The following is a 21,027-nucleotide window of genomic DNA, read 5'->3' as shown; positions in this document are numbered from 1 at the left end:
GAGGGCTTCTGAGCCAGCCCTGAGTGGTATGCAGGCCAGGTCCCCAGGTCAAAGGAACCGAGGACGGGGTCTCGGGAGGCCCTTGTAGCACCGGGCTCAGCGGTATGGTCCCTGTGCCCAGAACACTGGTCCCAACAAAATCTAAGTCGGGGAGGCCTGCAGACTGGGAGGGCAGCTTGTGGGGTCCCGGGGAGGGACACGGGGGCCCGCGGGCCGTGGGGCAGCGCCTGGGGACTAAGCTGCTTTCAGGGGCTCCTAGGCAGTCCTCATGGGAGGATCACTGCCTCCCTGCAGACACCACCCCCCTTCCAGAGGGAGGGGAGAGGCCGGCCCACCACTTCACAGTCTCTCCAAACCAAGGGAACCACCTAGACTCTTAAACACCAGCTGGGAGAGCAGCAGCTGGGAGACACTTTGTGCCCGACAGCTCCCGGGGTTTGGGGGGGGGGACCTCAGGTTTACAGTGGTCTTTTCAATACACTTTTAATAATCTGTTGATCGTGAAATGCAACGCTCAGCTCTAGAATCAGCAGCAGAAATAGCAAGAGACATGAGACTTTTATACAAAAAATTTGTTGCTTACAAAACATATGCAAAAAAGCTTAAAAAAAAAGATCAAAGGCATCCTTGTTGCTAATTTCCTAATACATTAAAAAAAAAAAAAAAATCTCCTAACTAACGTCCTTTGTTTTCCTTAAGAAAAGAGTCAGGCGTAGGCACGTTCGCCGGCTCGTCCAGAACCGGCCGGTCTGCGCAGCTTCCGCGTCCGGCGAGCGGCAGGTTCGGACTCCCCCGCGTTTTAGACTTAAGGCATTTTTTTGTCTCTTCTGACAAAGTGTATATCTTGCTCACTTTCTGGTTTTGTTTACAAATAAAAAACAAAACAAAACTGCCCCTTTGGGCCGGGCCTGGGCTGCAGTTTCAGGATCCGTCAGGTAAGTCCCCAGGTGTCAAGGCCGTGAGACCCGGGGGTGGGGGGCTCAAGGCCGGGGAGGGGCGCCCCCACCCCTGCCCCCTCCCCCCGGGGCGGTGCCGGCTCAATGCCAGACCACAGGCGCGCACGGGGCGTGGGCCGGTCACTCGTCCCGCTCTGTCCCGCACTCTGTCCCGCGCGGCGCCCCTCTCACATGTGCCCGCCGGGGTTGTGGGGCTCACTGAGGCCCGGGTGGGCCGCCGAAAGCACCATCTGGGGGTCTCCGACCACGCCCGACACCTTCTCCTCTTCTCTGCGCTTCAAGCAGGCCGCTTTGGGGTTCAGGTTACGCTCTGGGGGAGGGAGAACAACGTGGGAGAGCGTCCCCTCCCGAGAGAGCGAGCGAGCGAGTGCTGGAGGAGGGGGCGGGGGAGCGGAGCGACTGGAGCCGGGGCGGGGGCGGGGCGTGGCGGGGGCGTGGCCGCCCGGCCGGGAGCCTACCTCGCACCTGCTGCTCCAGGCCCAGAATGACCTGCACGGCCTGCTGCAGGATGAGCAGCTTGGTCTGCGCCTTGTCCGACTTGAGGTGCATCTGGCACATGCGCCCCAGCTCCCGGAAGGCCTCGTTAATGTCGCGCACGCGCACCCGCTCCCGCGCGTTATTGGCCATGCGCCTCTCCCGGTCCCTCAGGTCTTTCTCCTCCAGGGACAGCACCTCCTCCGTACTGCTGGGTCACAGCACCGGGGCCTCTGTTAGTTACGTGTGGGGCGTGCAGGCAGGCACCTGCTGATGTGTGTGCGCATGCGTGCTTGTGTGTGTGTGTATGTGAGCACGTGCGTGCTCACGCCCACAAGAACGTGCTCATTTGTGTGCACAGGGCACACACTCCTGCAGCGGAGACCCTGGGCGCGTGCCTGTCTCTGTGCCCACCCTTGGGGCCGGCTGTAGGCAAGGCTGTGTGTGTGTGTGGTTCCTTGCAAAGGAGACCGACGTGTGACTGTTCCCAGAGAGGGGAGGTAGGGCCTGGGGTTCCCATCTGGGGATCTGTGGGGTGCAGGAGGGCATCCCTTGCCCTCTGCCCATTCCACATGCCCAAGGACTGGCCGGGAAGGCAGGGGAGGAGACCCGGGCCAGGAGGATCCCGGAATGATCTTCCCTGGCCAGAACAGGCTAGGAGTGCTAGGCCTGAGCTGACCGGACCAGCGTGGGTGGGAGAGGCAGAGGAGACTCTGGTTCAGCAGGCAAAGGCCTGACCCCCACCTCCTGCCCACACCGGACTCTGGCCACCCCAAGAGCTGGATGTGGCGTGGCCACAGGCGCCCTGTCCACAGGCCCCGACTCTGGGCTGGGAGGGTGGGCTCCCTGGGCCTTCTGCTCTCCCCACTACCGCGAACAGCCCCACCTGACCAAGCAGTGGCTCCGAGTTCCCGGGCACCTGCTGTGGACCGGGCCGCACTCACACGTGACTCTGGAGATCAGACACCTGCCTGCTGGGTCCAAACCCTGGCTCAAGCCCTACAAACTGTGTAGCCATGCGGTTCTGCCCAAGGGACTTCACTCCATGCCCCTGTCAGTGGGGTGGGGGCACATCGCACTTGGGACACTGCCACGCTTGGTCCCATGGAACATGAAACCGACACGGCGAAGGCCCAGCTGTGGTGTGCGCCCAAGACGCGGAGGAGCAGCCCAGGCACCTGCATCTGGGCGGCCCCCTGCTGCCCTGTCCTGCTCCTGTGCTGGGGTGCTGCTGCCCTGCCCCCGCCCACCTGCCCTGGGCCTGAGCGGATCCTGCCGGGTGGCGGCAGCGGCGGCCCCCGGAGCCCAGGACAAGCGCGCAGACCAAACTGACAGGCCTGAGGCTGGCGCACCCCTTGGTCTCCTTTCTTCCCTCAAGTCCCGACTGGGGGGCTTTGGGGGGAGGAAAGACCCCCAAGGTCGCAGCCCTGCCATCCGGGGCTTGGGCAGCAAGTGCGAGGTAAGGAGGGGCTGCCGTGGAAGCAAAGGGTCGGGTGGGCGGAGATTGGGGGGGGGGGCGAGAGGCAGAGAGCAGAGAGCTGGCGCGGAGAACACGGCGGGGGGTGCCCACACCACCATGGAAACACGGAAACCTCAGAGCTGAGGGGACAGCAGGCCGGGTGGGCTAGGGCCCCAGCTCCGGTCCAAGCGACAGCACTGCAGGAAAGAAAGGGTTAACGGGCGCGCGGGAACAGGAGGCGTTAAGGAAGCAGCTGAGATGGGGAGCCAAGTCCCACGGGGGTCTTTCTGGATCCACACACAAAGCCCTGGGAAACGGGGTGCGGGGACCCCCACCTGTAGATGGGGTCTGATGGGCTGACATGGCCCCAGAATGTGTCTGCTGGGAGCGACAGTGACCTTTGCCCTGGGGCACAGGGGCCTCAGCCAGAGAGCTACAGGCTTCCCAAGAGGGGGAAGGGCTGGGGTGGGCGGAGATCCCCGGGCTCCAGGGACGCAAGTCAAAGCTGCAGTGTCCGGGCCTGCAGGGCTAGGGGTCCGAAGACGGTCCTCCTGTGCCACAGGGGACCCTGGAGCCAGGCTAGGCGGCCCTGGTCAATAGGGGGGACAGCGACTGGGGGGGGGGGGGAGGTCACAGCAAGGCAGGACGGTGGCTGCAGGGGGAGGTCACAGCAGGGCAGGACGGTGGCTGCAGGAGAGGGACAGTCACAGCAGGGGAGGCTGGCTCCAGGAAGTGGGGGGAGAGCGAGGGCAGCAGCGGCGGGGGAGGGGAGCGGCGCCCCCACTGACCTCGCACCTGCTGCTCCAGGTTCAGGATGACCGACACGGCCTGGTGCAGGATGAGCAGTTTGGTCTGGGGCTTCTCACTGTTGAGGTGCAGCTGGCACATGCGCCCCAGCTCCTTAAAAGCCTCATTGATGTCTCGGACCCGCAGCCGCTCCCGAGCGTTATTGGCCACCCGGCGCTCCTTCTCCCGCTCAGCCTTCTGCTCTGGGGGGAGAAGGTCGTCCTCGTCCTCGTCCGGGCTACGGGGGGGAGGGGGGGGGCCCGGGGGCCAGAGGGAGACAGTGAGGCGGGGGGGCAGGCGGGGGCCCGCCGACGGCCTCGCGGTGTGGGCGCCGTGTGCGTGTGCGTGTGTGCGTGCGTGCGTGCGTCCTGCGGGGCGGGGCGGGGCGGGGCTGAGGGAGGGCGGGCACCTGGTCCGAGTCCGGGGGGGCTTCAACTCCTTCTTCTCCTCTTCCGAGTTGTCAGCCACTGAGGCGTCCTCCTCGTCCTCCTTCTCCTCCCGTTTGATCTCGCCGGTACCCGAGACGGCACTGGCGCGCCCGAGTCCTAAGACAGGCCTGGGGTTAGGGTCCGGGGCACCTCCAGGGCCACTTGACCGATCCCTTCTGCCCCGTGTGAGCTGTAGTGAGCTCTCCTGGGAGAGCCAGGCCTTTGTTTGCAAAAACAACAACAACAACAACAACAAAAACCAAAAACCCAAAACTCCCCCCAACAAAACCCAATGAAACAGCAATAACAAAAAAACAAAAAACACACCCAGAATCAGGTCCCTCCCTCACGCCACAGTCATCAGTTCCAGATAGACCAAGGTCTGGTGGGAGGGGGGATACTCGACAACCTTCAGAAGAAAACGCGTGGAGACTCTGCTGTGACTTAGAGGTGGGGGAACTAGTTCCTGAAATACTAAAAGAGCTATTCTCGAACAAAGAAAGAAATTGCTAAACTCAACTATGTCCATTGAGAATTTCTGATTACCAGGATACCATACCAAAAAAGTAAGAACATATGCCACAAGCAATACTTGTCACGTATAAATCGGTGAAGGCTTGGGCTCCACAATATGTAAACAGCTCCTACAAACCAATAAAAGGACCAGCGGCTCAACAGGAAAACAGGGAGGGTTCCCAGTGGGCAATTCATATACAAGGAAGCGGCCATGGCACCACACCACGAAACTGAGAAAATGCAAATCAGGATCCGGTAAGCCATTAAATCGGCGGACTCGGCAGGACCTAACAATTTGGAAGGACTGCCCGTGGGAGGGAAGTTGGCAGGGCCAGTTTGGGAAATAATCTGGCATTATCGGAAGGGTACAGGCAACCCCCGATCCCCACAACCTGGAATCACACTCAAGAAACTCTTGGGCACAAGCTTCGGAATGTGGCAGAAAGCACTGCACGACAACAGAGTGCGAAACAATGTAACGGTCTACACTAGGGCCAGGGCCCATCCTCAGCCACCGGCAGCAAGGTGGCCCTCCCAGCCAGTGCATCATGCCAGCAGGGTGCCAACTTCACGAAGCCCAACACCGCACGATGAAATCTAGGCTTTGGGGTGCCTGGGTGTCTCAGTCGGCTAAGCGTCCGACTTCAGCTCGGGTTATGATCTCTTGGTTCATGCGATTGAGCCCCGTGTCAGGCTCTGTGCTGACAGCTTGGAGCCTGGAGCCTGCTTGGGATCCTCTCTCCCTCTCTCTGACCCTCCCCCGCAAAATCAACAAATTAAAAAAAAAAACAAAACAGACACACAGGGTTTAAAGGCACACAGCAATGTTGAACTTGGAGCTCTGCAACAGGTGAACTCGGAGGGCAGGGCCAGGTGGGGGGGGAGGGGAGGACTCGGGGATACTAGATTCAGCTCATGGAATCCCCCCAACACACCACGGACATCGGGGCATCCTGGGCACTGTGAGGGGTCAAGCAGCATCCCTGCCCCCCCCCCCAACTCAATGCTAGGAGCTCCCCAGTTGCGATGACCACACGTGTCCCAGATACCATCCAGTGTCCCCTGAGACCCTCGGCATAGAGTGATAAAAATCAAGACATGCAGAGGGGGCCCCTGGGGGGGCTCAGTCGGTTAGGCGTCGACTTCGGCTCAGGTCACGATCTCGCGGTTTGTGAGTTTGAGCCCCACGTCGGGCTCTGTGCCGACAGCTCGGAGCCTGGAGCTGCTTCGGATTCGGTGTCTCCCTCTCTCTGCCCCTCCCCCACTCACGCTCTCTCACAAAGGGATAAACCAAAAAAAAAGAGAGAGACAGAGAGAAGCTGCCCTGACGTGGGCTGCGTGGCCGGCTCCTGGGGGCTCCATACAGCAGGTGGCACTATCGTTACCCACATCCTGTTACCGTGTGATGTGGCATTTTCCACAAGGTGGGCACGTGATGTGTGCACTGCCCAGCAGGCCGGCCCCTGTCTGGACCTCGGTTTCCCCCACCACAGCGGAGCCAGCGTCACCCCCCCCCCCCCCCCCCGGAAGGCCTCCAGCCACAGCGGGAACGATGCCTACTGGCCACGGGCCTCCCTCCAGCCGCGTTCAAGGCAGTCACCTCCTCAGTCCTTTCCCTGGAAAGTTCACACCCCACGGCCGCCGGCCACGACCCTGACCCCACGTTGTCCAGCTTGGGGTCCTCATCTCAGGAACCTGTGGTACAGTCGCCCCACCCCCCACCCCCAGCCCTGAACTCCACCAAACGCCGAGGAGGCCTCGACCCCACTCTGAAATCCAGACCCGAATCCCACCACCAACCCCGCATCTGAAATCCTGTGGCCTCTGTGCCTTCCGAATACCCGGAACTCGCCACCGCGCCCCCCCGCAGGCCCAGCACAGTCCCCTCCACCCTGGATTTCAGGTGCCACACGGGTCTGTTCTCCTTGCTGCCACCAGAGGGCACCCGTGAGCACCGCGTCTGGCAGGTCCCTGCCCTTCCCACAGCCATCTAGGGCTCTCCTGGTGCCTCGGGGTTAAAGCCCAGTCCTCCCCCAAGACCCTGCGAGACTTGCCTGGTCCCCTCCCTGACCTCACTCTCTCCTTGCCCGTCCTCCCCTTTCTCCCCCTCACTCAGCACAGGGCTCCTCACTATTTCTTCAACACACCATCACCCAGCCCCAAGGGCCTTTGCACACGCCTCACTCAAGTACCTGTCAGCTTTTGCTCCTGCCCATCTCGGCTCAAACGTCACAATCTCGCACCCCTTCCTCCCCACTTTTGCCCCTTTCCTTTTGCATCGAGTTCACTGTTGATCTTCCCCACTCCAATGTCACCCACGCAGGGACAGGCTTTTTTGTTTAATTCTCAGTTCACCCCCCAGCGCCGAGAAGAGCCCCAGGCGCACAGCTGACGCTGAATGCGTATGTTCACGTGCCGGGAACCCCCAACGAGCGAACGTGAGGACATCAGGCTCCACCTCCCTGAAGGAAGGAACAGACAGGCTGACCTTGCCGGCCTCCTGAAGGGCCTCCCAGTGCAAGGTGTGGGGGATGCCGTGTATGGTGGGGGCCCCACCCCGGGGCCTGGCAGAGAGCAGACCCCTGGCCTAGCCCTAGCCTGGCGGCTCTCAGCAACTCTGCCACCGTTTTCCAGAAGACGAACCCCATTCGGGGGCACACCGCCTGCTGACCAGGCCTCGCACAGGACGTCAGGGCACAGCTGACCCCAAGGCGCCGGCCACCCCTTCCACCGTCCCAGCCGGGACGCGGAGGCTTACCACTATAGGAGTCTGGTGGCCGAGAGAGATCGGGGAGGGGGCCGGGCTGGCTGGGGAGGGCTACGTGGCTGTGCGTGAGGTTGCCGCCGCCGGCTGTGGGCGTGTCTTCTGAGTGGCCGCCTCCCACCTGCAGGCAGGGAGCCGGTTGGTCAGTCGGCCGGCCCACCTTGCCCCCCCACCCCCGTCCCCCTCAGCCCGCCCTCGGACAGCACTCACCAGGCTGGCGTGTCGCCCACCCAGGGGCAAGACGGGGCCGGGGAAGCCGGAGGCCAGGGCCCCATGGCCAGGCAGCAGCCCGTGACCATCAGCTGCCGTGCCCACCGCGTGACTGCGCAGCACGTGGATGGCCTCGTCCAGGCGGTCCTCTACCTTGTTCTGGAAGGGGGTGTTGGGGAGCTGGTGAAGGGCCGACTCGGGGACCCTGCACAGTTCTACTCCACCGGCAGGGAGGCCACAAGCACGGTCCGCCAGCTTTGTTCCTCCCGCCCCACGAATCCACCATCACCGGGGGTGTCTGTCCTCTAAATTCCGCTGGTCATGGGAGACCGAACGGCCCTCCCGGGACATGGTTTCAAAGTCACGGAAGCCGGTCACAGCAGACACGCTGAGCCGCCCTCACGGGCGACCCCTCTATTCCAGGAACAGGTATCCCTACCGATGTCACACCTACGAGGACCATGCCCCCCGCCCCCCCCCCGCCCAGGGAAGGCTGGGGCAGGAGGCTCACCAGGCTGTGACGACTCCCATCGTAGCTGGGCGATAAGGCACCGGGGGCTCCTGTTCGGGTCCACTGAGACGTCCCTGGAAGGGGCGGGTGGTGCGTCAACGGGGGCACCCGTGGCTGGGTGTGTAACCAGCCGGATGGGAGCCGGAGAGAGCGGGTGGGGAGGCGGCCAAGGGGACGGTCACGCCCGGGCCGGCCACCCGGGGACCCTGATGCCCGCAAGGCCGGTCTAAGGGCCAAGTTGGGAATTTAGCTCCGGCGGGGAGGCCAGGCGGGGCTCCCGGGAACCCACCATCTCCGAGACCCACACCCCGCCTCCCACGAGGAAGGCAGCCCGAGGGCACACGTGGCAGGAGTCTCAGAAGCCAGAGCAGGGCAGTGGTTGACCCCAGGCCCCTGCACAGGCCGAGGTGAGGCGAGGGCCCCTGGGGCTCCCTGCCGCACAGGTGAGGGCCTGCGGGGTTTCTAACAAAACCACCCGGCCTCCCCGAAACTTCACGAGCTGATGCCCGGGTAGGTCTTCCTGGGAACAGGAGGACCCATCCCCCCCTCGGCAGGGTCAAGCAGAGGGTCGCGCGACTGGTGCCTAACTATCGTCCAGGAGGTGGACAAACACCGACACGTGCGTGACCCAGAGTCCGGCTGCGGGTCTCCGCCTGCCACTCTGGTGGGTGGACCCCGTGCCCTGGCCCTGTGAGATCCCATCTGCCCCTCATGGCTCACACAGCGCGGACTGGCTCAGAGATCACCTCTCTGTCCCAGAGAGACAGCCTCTCTGGGATGCCCACGGGAACACGAGCTCCGGGGCGGGTGGCCCAGCCAGGGCCGGGGTACCGGATGTAGCCCCCCTCCCCTCCCCAGCACCGCACACAGACCTGCCAGGCCCTGAGGGGAGCCCACGGGTGTCGAGGGGCTGGAGGAGAAGTTATTGCTCGAGTGATCCGGGGAGTAGATCTGCGACAGGGAGGAGAGATGGGGCCACCCGCCGCGTGGTCAGGGGCAGGCTCGGGCTCCCAGCTCGCCGGCCTCGCCTCGCCCGCCACCCCGTCCCACGCCTCACCGAGGCCAATGCCTTCCCGAGGGCGTCCCCAGAGCTGCCGGCCGACGTCCCGCGGGAGCCTGGGGGTGGAGAGGCGAAGCCCCACGTCAGGGACGTGGCGGCCCCGGCACCCAGCCGGCCCCACGCCCGGCTGACGGGGAGCCCCCGTGCGCTTGGTCCTTCCGTGCCTGACACAGGCGCCCTCGCCCGGCACCGGGCAGCCCGGCCTGGGTCTGGGCTCTGGCCTGGCGTCCCGCCACCCGCCTCCACGGAGACTCTGACGCAAAGCAAAGCGGGACCCGCCCTTCCAGAAGCCGTTGCGGCCCACAACGCGGACACAGAGGGCGGGACTGGGAGAGGGAGGTGGCAGGACGAGGCTGTACCCAGGAGGCCGTCGGCCCCGCTGACGGGGGGCGTGTGGCTGGGGGCACTGCCGTAGGCGGCCGCGGGGGCCAAGGAGAAGGTGGGCACTGCTGGCAGCCGTCCGTTCACCTCCGCTCCGTGCAGCTGGTAGCCCTGGGGGCAGGTCAGGCGGGGTCAGGCGGGGTCAGGCGGGGCGCCCCCTCCCCCCCAGCCCCCCACCACCCAGGCCGTACTCACCATGCGCTCGTGTGGCTGCAGGCTGCCAAAGCCCCCGCCCAGCACGGGCCCAAAGCCCGCCTGGCCTGGGGGATTCCAGAGCTCGGCCGCAGGCTGCAGGCTGCCATCTGGGGGGGGGGGGGGGCAGACGGTGAGGCGGGGGGGGGGGGGGGCCGGCCCGGCCCCGGCCCCCTCAGGCGAGCCCCCACGTACCTGCCGTGTAGAAGGGGGTAGGGTAGGTGCCGCCGGGGGTCTTGGCGGTTGGGTAGGCTGCAGTGTCCCTGCCGTAGTCGTCACCTGAGCTGGACGGGTACACCTGTGGGCAGGTGGGTACGGTCAGGTGGGGGGGGGAGGACACCCCACCCCTCTGTGCAGCTGACCTTCCCCCTCACTGGAGGCTCTGGTGGCGCCCTTACTCCTCTAGTTCCTCCCCTCCCCACCTCCTGACCCCCCCACCCCCCCAAGTTCCAGGCTCTGGCACCTGAGGTCTTTGCAGACGGGACCCCCTGCCGAGAACGCCCCCCCCCCCCCCCCTCAGTCCGGAAGATGCTCTCGGTCCATCAGAGCAGAACCTGGCTGTGATGCCCCCAGCCCTTCCTTCTTCCTCAGCCCCCTGCACCGGAGCCCCCCCAAGGCCGCAGCCCTGATCACAGAAGATGTGGGGGCCTCGGAGGTGGGGCCCTGGACTAACACCCGGCCCTTGGTTCCAGAGCGCCAAGAAGGCAAAGTAAGCCCCAGGGTCATGCTGACGTCGGAGGGACACTGCTTGAGGCGGAGGCCAGGCTGGCAGGAAAGCCCCGGGTCGGCTGGGAACGCCCGCCCTGGCCCTGGAGTGGAAGTGGGGTCAGTGCCGGTGGGGTGGGCCGGGCCGAGTCAGGCTCAGGGGGCTCTCAGCTCTGATGTCCCAGGAAACCGGGGCGGGGGCTCCGATGGGGAAAGCGGGGGTTGAGGTCTCAAAGGAGCTTGACCCACACCTCCCAGCTGCAGACCAGAGCGCCAACCCTGTGACCCTGACCCCGGGGTCTGGTGCAACCTGCGTCGGCCTACGGGCGCTGTGCCCAGCCTGGGGGCCCCAGGGGCTCCCGGACGCCGGTGCAGGAGCCAGACACCCCAGCAGATTGCCGTTTCTTCCAGGGAGTCCGTTGCCAGAGCGTGGCCCCCTGCCAATCGCCAGGCGGCAGGGCGGGGACTCTCTGACCTGGGCCCCCAGGGTGCCCCCGAGACCCCATCACACTCAACCCAAGGTGCCTTGCCCACAAGTGCCACGTGGCTCTTACAGGAGGAATCCAAGCTAGACCCGAGAAACAATGTCCTGGATTCCTGCGTACCAGCTGTCACAGCTATGACCTCCAGCCTGGGGGCCACCCCCTCCCCCCCGCTGACGTGCGGTGGACCCCCAGAGGGACGACCCCGAGCCCGGGAACGTGGCACGTGGGACCCCGCGACTCACCGAAGACGGGAGACCTGGCGGCACCTTCCGGACCTTCTTGGGCTGTGTGTCTGTCAGGAGCAAGGGGAATCAGGGGTCCTCAGGGCGCCTCCTGCCCCCACCACGTGCCCAGGTCTCTGCTCCGTCCCTCCCTGCCACCTTCCTGGCTCCCGCCCTTGCAAACTCGCCTACTGCCCAACTCAGGGACCCAAAATCTCTACGTGCAGGGCTCATGTGGCCACTCGGGCACGCAAACCACAGGGACAGCGTGAGCCACCAACACACGTGGCCCAGCTGAGGAGGAACAGGGCAGTGCCCTGCTTCTGGAAACCAGGTCCTCCTCACGGCCGACTGAGTGCCCGGAGTCTTGCATCTTTGGGTCTCGTGGGTCCTGCCGCCATTTAAAGCGTCCCCAAGCACGGTGCCGCGGTGCGGGCCGGTGTCCCCAAGCGTGACAAGGCCACGATGCGGCGGCAGGGAAAACCCGTACCGGGCGGGTCACGGGGCTGCTGGCCCAGAGCCGAGCGCCGAAGGACCAGGAGGAGACCCTGCACGAGGCGTGCCCGGGGCAGACGCTCCCAACGCGGGGCCCGAACGCACCCGCTCCTTCCCCACCCACCCGTCCCTCCGGCCAGGCCCCGCCAGCAGCGGGGGGGGGGGGTCCCCACTCACCCAGCCCGCTCTCCGCGGCTCTCCGCCGAGGGTGGCCTGCGTAGGAGTAATACTGGGAGCCGCCCTTGGTGCCCGAAGGGGACAGTGGCCCCGGGCTGCTGAGGGCCAGCTCGCTGGGCAGGAAGCCAGCCTGGGGGGAACGAGAGGGAGAGGTCATCGTGGGGCGCCGGGCCGGCATCTGGCCCCACTGCTCGCAGCCGCCCGAGGGGTGCCGGCGGCCCTCAGCGGAGCCCCTTCCTGCCCTGCTCGGCACGGTCCCCTCCCGACACCGGTCCCGTTTCTCTGATCTGAGACGTGAGCGACCGTAAGCCTCAGGCTCTTTCCCAAGAGAGAGAAAGAAAAGCCGCCAGCAAACCGCGGCCCTTCTAGGACGCCGGGCGTCGAGGCGTCAGAGAAACCTGGTGGCTTCACTCTCCGCGTTTTTTGTTTTTTTAAAGGTACCCGGCTTCGGCTTCGTTTTGCGTGTGTTAATTTGAAACAGACTTCCTTTCCTCAAGGGCAGAAACGACCAGGGTTCAAGCCGGTTCTGCAGCTCAGGTGAGCGGCCGCTCCACGCCTCACCCTTCCTGTCTATACGGCGGGCACTCTGGCTGCGCCCACAGCGCACGGGGCCCAGCAGCCGGCTGGCCCTCAACAGCTGCACCCGCTACCGCTCCTGAGGGGACACGGCACGCGGACAGGTGGCACCAACTGGGACAAGGCCCGGCCGCACCGAGCGGGAAGAGCCCCAGGCCGGGGGCCGGTCACTGCCGCCCTGCCTCTCAGCTAGGTCAGCGTGGTGGGGCTTTCACCTGCGCCGGGGGCTCCCTGGGAGGCTGTGGGAGACCCAGGGCCAGGCTGAGAGGCGGGGGGGCGTGGGGGGCGGGTTGCAGGCCGGCCTCAGCATCCCCGCCCACGACCTGGGGGTGGCACACGTCTCTCAGACCCTCCAGCCGTGCACGGTGACCCCCGAAACCATTGTTGCCCTATAGACTAACTACCCCAGGTCGGGGAGCCACGGGACAGGGGCCGCGGCCTCCCCGGCACCGGTCCACACCCAGCCTGCCGGCCTCCCGGGGTCTGGCTGTACTGCAGCCGACCGGCTCTTGGCTCAACCAGGGAACCTCTTGCAGAGAAGAGGTCCGTGACGCGTCTGTTTACAGTCACAGCCCCAGGGCGGGCGGGGGGGGGGGGGAGGCGGTGGGGCAGACGCATGACGGGAGCCCCCTGCTCCACTCTCCACAGCAGCGGACCCAGCAGAGGGGCCCTGGCCCCAGACCTCACCTGACTCAGGCCGCCAACACCCGCATCTCTCCCGAAGGCAGTGTATGCGCTTCGCTCGCTGCCCTTGCCTGGAAGAGAAAAGACTCACTGGGAGCTGCCCCGGGGATGGCGCGTCCCAACGGCTGACCCACCACCAGGCACGTGCCTGCACACAGCAGTCACTGGATCAGTGCGCAACACCAACAGGGCTTTGGAGGAACCCTGGTCCCCCCGTCAGGCTCGGGGACAAGCAGAGGTCTGGACAGACGCTGTCCCAAGATGACCTGCAGAGGATTTGGTGAACCGCTGGGGGCCCCCGCGTGTGCTGCCCCCGAGGGGGGACGGCAGGGATCTGCACTTGGCCTTCGCTTTCTCCATTCACGGTCCCGAGGCATCCACTCCGCAGAGTGCTGGGCTCCCAGGGGACAGGCCGGGGTCCCGCGCACCCGCAAGGTTCAGCACCAGGGCCCTGGGCTCCACCCAAGCTCCTGAAGAGCGCGTGGCGGCCCCTGTGTGGGCAGGCAAGGCCCGGACCTGTGGGGACGCAGCCTGCCCATCGGTACCGATGTCAACGGAGGCCTGGACCTACCACTGACCTGGCCTCGCGGAGGCAGAGGCCCAGGCTGATCAGGACCCGAGCCCCTTAAAGCTGATTCAGGCTGAAGCTGGGCGCTGGTGACGACTGAGTGGAAACCATAACCTGCCTTGACGTGAGTGAGGGATTCAAGTGCTCAGCCGACTACTGGATTTCCTCTCAAGCTACAGGAGAACGTTCCCCAGTTCCTTTACACAGAACTACAATTTCAGCCCAGCTCCTGGGGCAGGTGCTGCTGGGGGGATGCCCCACGGGCTATGTCCCCAGTCCCACCTCCCCAAGACCCAAGAGGCCAGAGGGGGTCTGTCCCGGTCCCGGGAGCGAACGGTGGTGCCCTGGCTCCCGTGCCCCCGGGGTCAGCAGGGCAACAAGGCCACGGCTCTGGGCTCGGCCCAGGAAGGCGGCTTCCCTCCCAGACTCTCAGCTCCCCTGCAACAGGAGTGGGTTGGGGTCCGGGCCCTGCGTACAGCAGGCACCAAACAGGGGCTTCCTGGGAGGCAGGACGAGGCTGGAGAGGTGCGGCCACGAGCCCCTTGGGCCCAGAGAAGGGACCTGAAGCTGTGCGCCGGGCCCGCACATCAGGGTGGGAGGACCGCAGCCTCACTGCGGAGCTGGACCAGGCTGACAGCGACAGCATGAAGCCCAGGGCGGCCTGGGTGCCACGTGCTGGGACTGGGACACAGCTGGGCTCTGGGCCCTGGTGACCAGGCCTGGCCGTGGGAAACTGCCCACGTCAGGAAGAAGCGGGAGGAAGGAACAGGCAGAAGGGAACCGGCGTCCCGGCAGGTGCACAGGCCACCCGAGGCCAGTGCTGGGCCAGCCTCCACCCTCCCGGTCTGGGAAACGGGCAGACTCCCGCCGCACAGCGTGCCCTCGGACGCTGCCCCCCGCTCCCTCCACAGGCGCCGTGCACCCTGTCGTGGGGACGTGCACGGCCACCCGTCCACCCAGGCCCCGCGGGTCCCAGGGGCCGGTACGGAGGGCTTCTGTGAGCATCCCGATCCCACAGTCGGGACACCGAGGGGACAGTACCCCCCCGGGTCCCAGCGGGGGGGGGGGGGGGGGGACCACCTCCGTGAGTCGCCGGGACCCCCGAGCCCATTCTCCCGTGGGCACCAGGCCATAACCACCTGCGTCCTCTGCTCCAGGAGAGCCCCCTGCAGCACGGTGCCTGGAGTGTGCCGGCCACACCCGGGGGCCACACTCGAGCACGGGGGGAGGGGACCGCGTGGCACACTCACCCGCGAGCCCAGGTCCCAGGAATGTGGACGGAGACAGGCTGTCGTGGGGCTCAGGGAAGTGCGTGCCTTCGCCGTAGGCCTGTGGAGAGACACGCGGGCGTGAGGGGCAGCAGGCGGCTAGTGAGTGCCCGACTTGGGACTTGAACCCACGTGTCTGAGCCCAAAGCCACGGGACACCAGGCTGGCACGTGACTTCCCCGTGAGCCTCAGTTTCCCATATACTCCCCACGCTGGAGAGGAGAAAGCCAGGTCTCAGGCCTCACAGAGGTTCCTTACCCGGCTGGGGTCAAAGGAGGAGCTGTTCTGGTCGCCGGTGCCCCAGGAGCCCGAGCCGGGTCGGTCCTCGAGACCTGCAGGGCAAGAGAAGAGAGTCAGGGTCCCCGTCGCCGCCGCTCGATTCTAAACGTGGCTTTGGTCCCCACCGCCTCAGGGACAAGCCCTCATTCGACTCGGCAGGTCTTCTGGGCCCTCCCTGATCCAGCCTGGGCCGAAGCCCATCTGGACCCACCAACCCCAGCGCTGCCCCTATTTAAACTGCTGACGGGACGCCTGGCCGGCTCAGTTGGTCGAGCGTCTGAATCTGGATTTTGGCTCAGGTCGTGACCTTATGGTTCCGGGATCAAACCCGGCGTCGGGCCCTGAGCCGAGCACGGAGCCTGCTTGAGATTCTCTCTCTCTCTCTGCCCCTCTACCGCACCCGTGTGCACATATGTGTGCTTTCTCTTAAAAATAAAATCTTAAAAAACGAACCAACTGCCCCTGGTGGGAAGCGCCCCCGACATCCCGGCAACTAGCATCCCTTCAGACCCACAGTTCAGACTAATTCTACCAGCTACCTCTGTTGGCAAACTCCTACCCGTCCGTCGAGGCCCCAGCCACTATGCCCGCCCCGGGCAGGGCCCTCCCTCTCAGAGCCTCCTCCCTCCAGCCCCTAGTTTCTCCCTCTGGCCCAGCCCTGACCCCAAGGGACTCGGGCCTCTGCATCAGGCTTAGTCCCTCCTGACCCTGAAGAAAGGTTCACGAGGACGTCAGTGAACGGGTGAAGAGTGACAGATAACCTCTGATCTCAGGCAAGCGGGAGGCTCTCCCTTCCCACCACTGACAATTCAGGAGGGGGGGGGGGCGTTCCTCGGTGGAAACAACAGCCCAGCCGCAACCGACTACCTTCCAGACACAGGCCGGCAGCCCCTTAAGGGTGGAGTGGAGCCCCGGTTAGGTCCGGGCAGAGACAAGGGGCTGCTGCCAGCCCGGTGGACCCCCGAGACCGACGGCGCAGGGGAGTTAGCCAGAGAGGCAGAGGGCCTGGGTCTGTAGCGGTGGGGTGGGGTGGGGTGGGGTGGGGTGGGGTGGGGTGGGACGGGGAGGGACCCTTATCTCCCCTAACACTCCCAGGCACCACCCAGTAGGCACAGACCCTTAAGGACCGGGGCTCTAAAGCTCACTGCCTGACAAACACATGCAGAGAAGTCTGGGGGCCCCCAGACTGGCCCCAGGACCACTCCCCACGTGCCTCAGTCTCCCTCCTGTGTAAACAGGAGGAGTATGAACAGATCCTACTCCACAGGACCCGAGTCAGGCTGGAGGGTGACAGGGTGGAGGTTTGTGCCCAGGCCCTAAGTCTCAGCCAGGAAAACCACCTCAGTGGCCCCGGGACCCGACACAGCTGGACTTTGGGGGAGGCTGCAGGAACCCCAGCCCGGATCCTTCCGCCAGCCCACCCAGCCTCCCGTGCTCGTCTTGACCAGAAACTCCTTTCAAATTTCACCCTATTGCGGTGCCTTTGTGTTAATCGTCTCTCCCCAAGCTGGTGTTTAATTGCTGTTGGATTTGCATAATTGTGCATATTAATCTCTCAGCCTAGTGAATATTCATATAGCCCACATACGTTTTATTTTCTAATCAAAAAATCCCAATGCGATTGCAGTGGGGGGCTGCCTTAGCTGGGGTGGGGGTGGGGGCACACCCACAGGGGCTCCCGCGGTCCGGGGGTCTACCCAGCGTTTGCCACCAGGTTTGAGGGTCTGTACCTGAGGTCCCGGACCCCTACCTGGGCTCTGGGAACAGAGCGGCCGGTGAGGCAGGGCGACCTGGGGCACAGTGCCAGCAGCCCGAGCCTCAGTCTCCTTCTGCACCCAACTTGCCAGTTACCCACCCCTTCTGGAGCAGCCCCCACCCGCCGGGGCATCCACAACGTGCCCCTGGAGGCAGCAGACCCCGCAACAGTGAGCAGGGAGGCCACATCCGAGACCACAGCAGACCACGTCGGAGGAAACAGCCTCGGCACCCACAGCCCAGCCCCGCGAAGCCCGGCAGCCTGAGGGGCACCGCAGGACCCGTTGCCCAGGGACTTGCACCCACAGAGCCCATGAGCTCTGGGCAGAGGTAACGGGTGTTGTTCTGTCCTTTCTGGAAAAACCCCTCATGGGCCACTGGCCTCCCCTCTTCTAACGGTGACAAAAGCGGGGATGGCCCCTCCCTCCCCCACTGCACGTGATTAATCATACACTTTAATAATCGTCATGAATATTCATAACACCCCTCGTTCATGTTCTAATTAAAACGTACTAATAGAATAAAGTGCTGCTGTCAGACTGCAATTTTTTTTACGCCTTTTTTCTTTTCGGCTGCACGGGGCCAAGAGGCTGCCTCAGACTAGAGCAGGAGCGGGATGGGACAGAGCTGAGGGTAGGGGTGCCCCGCCAGGGCCACGTCTCGGGCCTGAAGTGCCACTTGACCTGCCTGGGCTGCTCTGAGGACAGGGGACCGGAAGCGCTGGGGGGGGGGGGGGGGGGGGGGGCGGGGCGTGGTGGGCCCTTGGCAGACCCTGGTCCCCACCTGGCGACACGGGGCGGCAATGCTGGTTGGGACCCAGTGGCCCACAGCATGTGCTGGATTCCCCAGAAACTGGGGTGGCATCCTGCAACCCAGGGACTCCCACAAACCCCTTCTGCCTGCTTTTGGTAAATAAAGTTTTACTGACACGTGACCATGCCTGTTTGTTCCTGCAAAGACAGAACAGATTAGCTGCTGGCTCTTTATGGAGAAGCTCAGCCAACCCCAGCAGGAAGGAAGATTCCTGAAGCTGGTTACTCTGTACAAAGAAGCCTGAGCCACAGATGTCGGGACCGGGCGCGAGGCTGGGGCGTGGGGCAGGCAAGACCCAGGTGGTCATCAGCCCAGCTCAGGTGCCCGGGGGGGGGGGGGGGGGGGGGGCTCAGTCAGTCAGGCATCCAACTTGGGCTCAGATCACGATCTCATGGTTCCTGAGTTTGAGCCCCGTGTCGGGCTCTGCGATGTCAGCACAGAGCCTGCTTAGGATCCTCTCTCTCCCTCTCTCTCTCTGCCCCTCCCCTGCTTGTGCTCGCTCTCAGATTAAATGAACCTAAAAAAAAAAAAAAGACGCCTTAAGAACCACCACTTGGCAGACGCTCGGGAAATTCGCCCTCTCCAGCTCCCCAGGCGGCCGGTGCACGCTGGGCCCGTCAGCCCCCCTTGGGCCCTTCTGTCTCACCATCAAAATCTTCCCAAGCCGGGGGCTCGTCGGGCAGCACCGAGGGGCTCGTGTGGGGGCAAAACCGACACCAATTTCGACTTGGAGACTGGGGCCGTGCACTCCCACGAGCCAGGGGAGGCCTCTCTTCCTGGGATTTTGGGGGCTAACCCTTCAATTCCTGTGTCACGCTGGAGCTGGAGAAAAGCTGCGAGGGGCGCAGCGGGCCGAGCCCTGAACCCAGGCTCACTCAGCCTCCGAGTTCCCGGCCCTCTGCTTCGTCCTTCGCCCTGTTCGTTTGCAGGAACGCTTGGTTTTCTGGGCTGCATGGTGTCACGTTTCAGTAAGGTCTCCAGGGCTGGCCACGACCGGAGGCCACCCAAGGCCCCCCCAGCCCCTGCTGTTTTCTGGAAAGGAGGAGGCACGGCGTGGAAAACAGCAGCAGCAGGAGAGCCCAGCAGCGTGCACACCCCAGGCACTGACGCTCCCACCAGAGGCACCAGGTTCCGAGCGGCCGGGGGCAGGTGCCCCGAGTGGGGGCAGGAAAGCGGGGCCCCTGCTCACAACCCGTGAGCAGGCAGATCGGAGACAGACAGGGAACTGAGGCCACGCCCCACCCTTTGCAAGACCAGGAGGACCCCCAAGCCAGGGGCTCTGCCCCCCCCGGCCCCAGCAGCCCGCAGCCCCCCCGTGGATCCCACTCGTATATGATGCACGGGGAAACGGGGCCCCCCACTGCAGAAACCGGGCTCCCCGTGGATGTCAGACCCGTGACCGACTCCTAACGGAAAGACCCTCGTCCTGCTTCAGGCTCAAGGGGGACCCATGGGGCATCCGAGTGTGGGGACGGGAGAACCTCCCCAACCTGGGGCCTCCGTGTGGGAAACAGACACAAAACAGAGACACGCGTGGAACACGGAAGAAAGACCAAGATTCCGGAAGATCCGCAACGTCAGCAACAGCCACGAGGCCTCAAGGGAAGGCCCGGAGCTGGCGCGGCTCGTGGAGACGAGGTTTCAGGGAGACAGAAAGCCCGCAAAGCGGCAGCGGCGGGAAGGACGCCGCGGGAGGGCAGGAGGGACGGGGCTCGGGGACCACGCACGGAGGGACGTGGCGGGAGACCCACGCCCACAGAGCTGGCCTTCCGCGACACCGGACTCCGAGGCGCAGCCGACCAAGCATTCCTGGGCCCGGACCCCAAACGGGACGGGGACGAGCACCGCACACGCGGTCCTGAGCGCAGAAGACGGGCCAGGGCGGCCCCAGAGACGTGGGCGCGGGCGGCCGTCAGCCAGGCGAACCCGCGCGAAGACAGCAGCCGCCTCCCGGCCTCGCGGGTGGGGAGCAGGGGCATGAAGAGCCCAAGCGGCAGGGTCGGCGCCCCGACGGCCGGGCAGCCCCACAGGACAGGGCGTCCGGTTTCCCCGCTGGGAACGGGAGCTTTGCCGCGGTATTACAAACCCTGGAACAGCCACCCGCGGGGCCGCAGACGGCGCGACCCCCCAGAGCCGATTCCAGAAGGCACACGCGCGCCAGGAGCACGGCAAGGAGAGAGCACCAGGGCAGGAGGGCCCGCGGAGCGCAGGGCGGACGCGCCGGGCAGAGCCACCCGGGGGGGGGGGGGGTCGGGACGTGCGTGGGGCAGCCTGGCTCCAAGGCGCCTTCCCGGAGCGGAGGATGGGCCGGATCGCCCACGAAAACCCCACAGAGGGAGTTCCACGGGCCGTGCCTCGCGGCGGCCAGCACACACACGGGCCCGACCCACGGACGCCGGCGCCGTGCCTGGTCCTGGACGCGACACGCGTGGAAACCGCGATCAGGCTGCGCGTCACACCTCTAGGCCGCGAACGACGACAGAGCAGCCGCCGTGGCAACAACAGGAGGCTCCGGCCACACCCGGCAGAGCACCGGCCGCCTCGCGTTAGGCAGTCGCGGAAGGAGCACCCGCTCCCTGCCTGGAAGCCAGAGGTCTCCACGGGAGCCTGACGCCACGAGCACCTCTTCCAGACAAACGACAAGTGGGTCAAAGAAGTAACGAGACATGCATTTCGGTGGCCAGCGGAACGAACGCGCACGCGCACACACAGCGAGCGGGGGAGGGGAAGAAGTCCGGGGGAGAAGAGCAGTCTGACGGCAGAACCAAGTCCAGAGGAAAGCGAACACGACGAGAGAGGAGGCAGCTTAACCGAGGACGAAGAACGAGAAGGAAAACCAAGCAGGCTGGGAACCAAGATGGGGCCTGCCGGCTCACACACCACGACCCGTGGCCGCGCAGCTCCCGGAAGGCTAACGCGTTAGCCACCTTCAAACGTGTCCCAAGTGAGATCTTCTCCTGAGAAAACGCCACAGTTGACAGGAGGCAGGGACACAACCTCAACAGGCCCATCGCTGCAGGACCAAATGTGGCTCGAGAAAGCATCCAAGGCACAGAGGGCGGGAGGGTGGTTCCCCAGCGCCCGCGGTCCCGCCCGTCGGAGACTGTTCCCGAGCCGGGTCCAGGCACGGGCCCCACGCACCTTGGGGACAAGGGCAAAGTGAGGAACGTCCCAGGGGAGAAAAAGGGCCGAGAACAGTGCCAGGACATGGCAGAGGAGGACCGCCGAGGGCCGGACCACGACGCCCCGACCACACTCACGGAT

At 65.0% G+C, this 21,027-nt stretch overlaps 1 protein-coding gene across 16 annotated transcripts in view; it reads right to left on the bottom strand.

Moving 5' to 3' along the window:
- Positions 1 to 467: 467 nt before the first annotated feature.
- The window catches only part of TCF3 (transcription factor 3), a 31,280-nt gene continuing 10,720 nt past the window's right edge, over positions 468 to 21,027 (bottom strand). Inside the window, exons 4-20 of one of the 16 annotated variants that reach the window (XM_086699659.1) lie at positions 15,175 to 15,248; positions 14,899 to 14,977; positions 13,084 to 13,151; positions 11,821 to 11,950; positions 11,170 to 11,219; positions 9,933 to 10,035; positions 9,741 to 9,847; positions 9,524 to 9,656; positions 9,162 to 9,220; positions 8,977 to 9,055; positions 8,105 to 8,178; positions 7,594 to 7,752; positions 7,378 to 7,504; positions 4,085 to 4,220; positions 3,678 to 3,913; positions 1,077 to 1,266; positions 468 to 1,036 (exon numbers count right to left, since the gene is read on the bottom strand). In XM_086699659.1, the coding sequence (XP_086555785.1) occupies positions 1,124 to 1,266; positions 3,678 to 3,913; positions 4,085 to 4,220; positions 7,378 to 7,504; positions 7,594 to 7,752; positions 8,105 to 8,178; positions 8,977 to 9,055; positions 9,162 to 9,220; positions 9,524 to 9,656; positions 9,741 to 9,847; positions 9,933 to 10,035; positions 11,170 to 11,219; positions 11,821 to 11,950; positions 13,084 to 13,151; positions 14,899 to 14,977; positions 15,175 to 15,248 (1,757 nt within the window). In that variant the 3' untranslated portion in view covers positions 468 to 1,036; positions 1,077 to 1,123. Of the gene's footprint in view, positions 1,037 to 1,076; positions 1,267 to 1,414; positions 1,642 to 3,677; positions 3,914 to 4,084; positions 4,221 to 7,377; positions 7,505 to 7,593; positions 7,753 to 8,104; positions 8,179 to 8,976; positions 9,056 to 9,161; positions 9,221 to 9,523; positions 9,657 to 9,740; positions 9,848 to 9,932; positions 10,036 to 11,169; positions 11,220 to 11,820; positions 11,951 to 13,083; positions 13,152 to 14,898; positions 14,978 to 15,174; positions 15,249 to 21,027 lie in introns of those variants that run through there. The other 15 variants (XM_086699661.1, XM_086699660.1, XM_086699666.1 and 12 more) reach the window with 15 other exon arrangements.

This window comes from Puma concolor, chromosome A2 (assembly GCF_028749965.1).
Source record: "Puma concolor isolate L17-30 chromosome A2, mPumCon1.1.hap2, whole genome shotgun sequence".
Taxonomy (NCBI): Eukaryota; Metazoa; Chordata; class Mammalia; order Carnivora; family Felidae; genus Puma; species Puma concolor.
The sequence above is the reverse complement of the archived record's forward strand: the minus strand, read 5'-3'. Positions and strand labels throughout refer to the sequence as shown.